Genomic DNA, 2,789 nt, shown 5'->3' with positions numbered 1-2,789 from the left:
GCACGGGAAGGGCTCCCAGCCAGGGGGCTCCCAGCAGCACGGCGTCGGCAGGCCTAATAGCTCCCTGCAATCCAAGGAGATGTTGTTGGTGAGATTGGGAGGGGGCAGGGCGGGGCGGTGCTGCTGGCGGGGCCCACAACAACAACTCCGCCGTCATCATCTCTCTCTGCCCCGCCGCGCCCCGCCGCGCCCCGCGTGACCACGGTCGGCGACAGCAGCAATCAGACACTGTAGGAGTACCTCATCCTCGCGGGGCCTGCCGCCACCCGACCTCATCACCGCCCTAATCCTCGAGATACTGGCGTGTCCGAACATTCATTTAACTTTTGTCTTAGGCCATATAGTTTTCAATATTTGACCCACAAAAAACAAAAAAACAAGCAAAAAAAAAACAGTTTTCTGGCGCAAAAATGTAACTCGAAGCGTCCTAGGACGAGATAACTATCCCTCGCTACCCGCTGAAGCGTGTGGGGGGTGAATGTGTGGCCCCTGGACGGCACTGCCAATTCTGACGAGCGAAATTTATATGTAAGCTATTCATGACTATTCCTCTATTCCATTCGCTCACCCTCCACTGTACACTACATAGTGAAGCCGCAGTACTACACATTTGACTACCGGACATTTTGACTTAAAGTTCACTGCAAAAATTTGCAAAGGAAGGATGGACAATGGCGGAAACTGCTATCAACTTTCACAACTAAATGGAAAAACAGAAATCTTTTCAAAACAAGTATTTTATTTATTTTCTTTTACAAGGTAGGAACCAAGTCAATTTTGTGGCCCTTGCGATACTGCTTCTAAAAACCTTTCCCGCAGATTTGTAAGTCAATTTTTCCCGGGGAAAAACTTAAACTAAAGAAAACGCCAGCAATGGCATAACTTCAAACTAATAAATAAATTCAAACGACTTTGAGACATAGAATGAGATATGGAAGAATTACAACAAAAAGTACTCGTGAAAAATGACATTTAAAATTAATGGAATTAAGCTATTTCCGATCCGCGTATATTCAACGATGTTCATGCTGACGGTCACCACCACTCAAACGTGTTCCGGTTCAGACAGAATAACTGCGTGGGTCTCGAGATGACTATGCAAAGTGCTTTTTGATCTAAATTTCTTGTTGCAGATTGTGCACTCGAAAGGCGTCTCTTCTGTGTGGGTCCGCAGGTGACAGCGCAAGCCTTTACTAGAAGCAAATTTGCTGTCGCAGACCGTACATTTGAAGGGCTTCTCCTCTGTATGATTCCGGAAATGTACTTGCAAGTTTACTTTTTGTGAAAATTGCTTATTGCAGATTGTACAGTTGAAGGGCTTTTCTCCTGTGTGGGTCCGGAGATGAAGACGCATACTGCAACTTACAGTAAATTTCTTTTTGCAAGTTGTACACTCGAAAGGCTTCTCTCCCGTGTGGGTCCGGAGGTGCGTGCGCAATTGGCTGCTTGTAGTAAATTTCTTTTTGCAAATTGTACACTCGAAAGGCTTCTCTCCTGTGTGGGTCCGGAGGTGTGTGCGCAACTGTGTGCTACTTGTAAATTTCTTGTTGCAGACTGCACACTTGAAGGGCTTCTCTCCTGTGTGGGTCAGTACGTGTGTGAGCAGGGAGGACTTGGACGCAAATTTTTTGCGGCAAATTTCACACTCAAAGGGCTTCACTCCTGTGTGAGACCGGAGGTGTACGCGCAAATGGCTTCCTATTATAAATTTCTTGTTGCAGATCGTACATTCAAAGGGCTTCTCTCCTGTGTGGGTCCTCATATGTGTTGTCAGATGGTTATTTCGCCCAAACTTTTTCTCGCACATTTGACAGTCAAAGGGCTTCTCTCCGGTGTGGGTGCGGAGATGTTTGCGAAAACACGAACTTGTTTTAAATTTCTTGCTGCAGATTGTACATTCAAAGGGCCTCTCTTCTGTGTGGATCTGAAGGTGTGCATGCAAAGTGCTCTCGGCTGTAAATTTCTTGTTGCAGACCGGACAAGCAAAGGGCTTCTCTCCTGTGTGGATCCGAAGGTGTGTGCGCAAATAGGTACTTGATCTAAATTTCTTGTTGCAAATAGTACACTTGAAAGGCTTCTCTCCTGTGTGGGTCAGCATGTGAGTGGGCAGGGCGCTCTTCTGCACAAATTTTTTGTTGCAGATCGTACATTCAAAGGGCTTCTCTCCTGTGTGGATCCGGAGGTGATTGGGCAATTGGCTACTTGATGTAAATGTCTTGTTGCAAATTGTACATTCAAAGGGCTTCTCCCCTGTGTGGATCCGGAGGTGCGAGTGCAAATAGCCACTTGTAGTAAATTTCTTTTCGCAAATTGTACACTTGAAAGGCTTCTCTCCTGTGTGGGTCCGCAGATGTATGCGCAGACTAAGCTTATGCGCAAATTTGGAATGACAGATTTCACAGTCAAAGGGCTTCTCTCCTGTGTGCGTTCTCATGTGGATGGCGTATTGGCTTTTAGAAGGTAACTCCTTGGAGCACACGTCACACGAATATGCCATGGTGGTGTGTATATAGAATAGCACGACCTGAAGAGGGAAAGAACAGAAAACATATATTACAGTACAATTAATAATCTGAAAACTCAAAAGTGTCGCGTATGCTAAATTATCATCAATTATTGATGTACACTTCTTAGATCAGACAGCAATCATCGGTGCAAAATCCCACTATACTGACGCATCTTTGGCATTTTCCCAATATAGTACCGCGTTTAATGTGTGGTGCAGATTTCTATAGGAATGGGAAAATTCTGATACGCATCGGTACGTCATTCTGCGAGATTCCCCCCCC

At 45.7% G+C, this 2,789-nt stretch overlaps 1 protein-coding gene across 2 annotated transcripts in view; it reads right to left on the bottom strand.

The window, feature by feature from the left end:
* Positions 1 to 719: 719 nt before the first annotated feature.
* Positions 720 to 2,789, bottom strand: part of LOC113209633 (zinc finger protein 26-like) — a 38,521-nt gene continuing 36,451 nt past the window's right edge. For both annotated transcript variants that reach the window (XM_052265783.1, XM_026427268.2), the window contains one exon: positions 720 to 2,524. In XM_052265783.1, the coding sequence (XP_052121743.1) occupies positions 1,046 to 2,497 (1,452 nt within the window). In that variant the 5' untranslated portion in view covers positions 2,498 to 2,524 and the 3' untranslated portion in view covers positions 720 to 1,045. The remainder of the gene's footprint in view (positions 2,525 to 2,789) is intronic.

The sequence above is a fragment of the Frankliniella occidentalis genome, unplaced genomic scaffold (genome assembly GCF_000697945.3).
Source record: "Frankliniella occidentalis isolate FOCC.00 unplaced genomic scaffold, Focc_3.1 Scaffold30, whole genome shotgun sequence".
Lineage (NCBI taxonomy): Eukaryota > Metazoa > Arthropoda > Insecta > Thysanoptera > Thripidae > Frankliniella > Frankliniella occidentalis.
The sequence above is the reverse complement of the archived record's forward strand: the minus strand, read 5'-3'. Positions and strand labels throughout refer to the sequence as shown.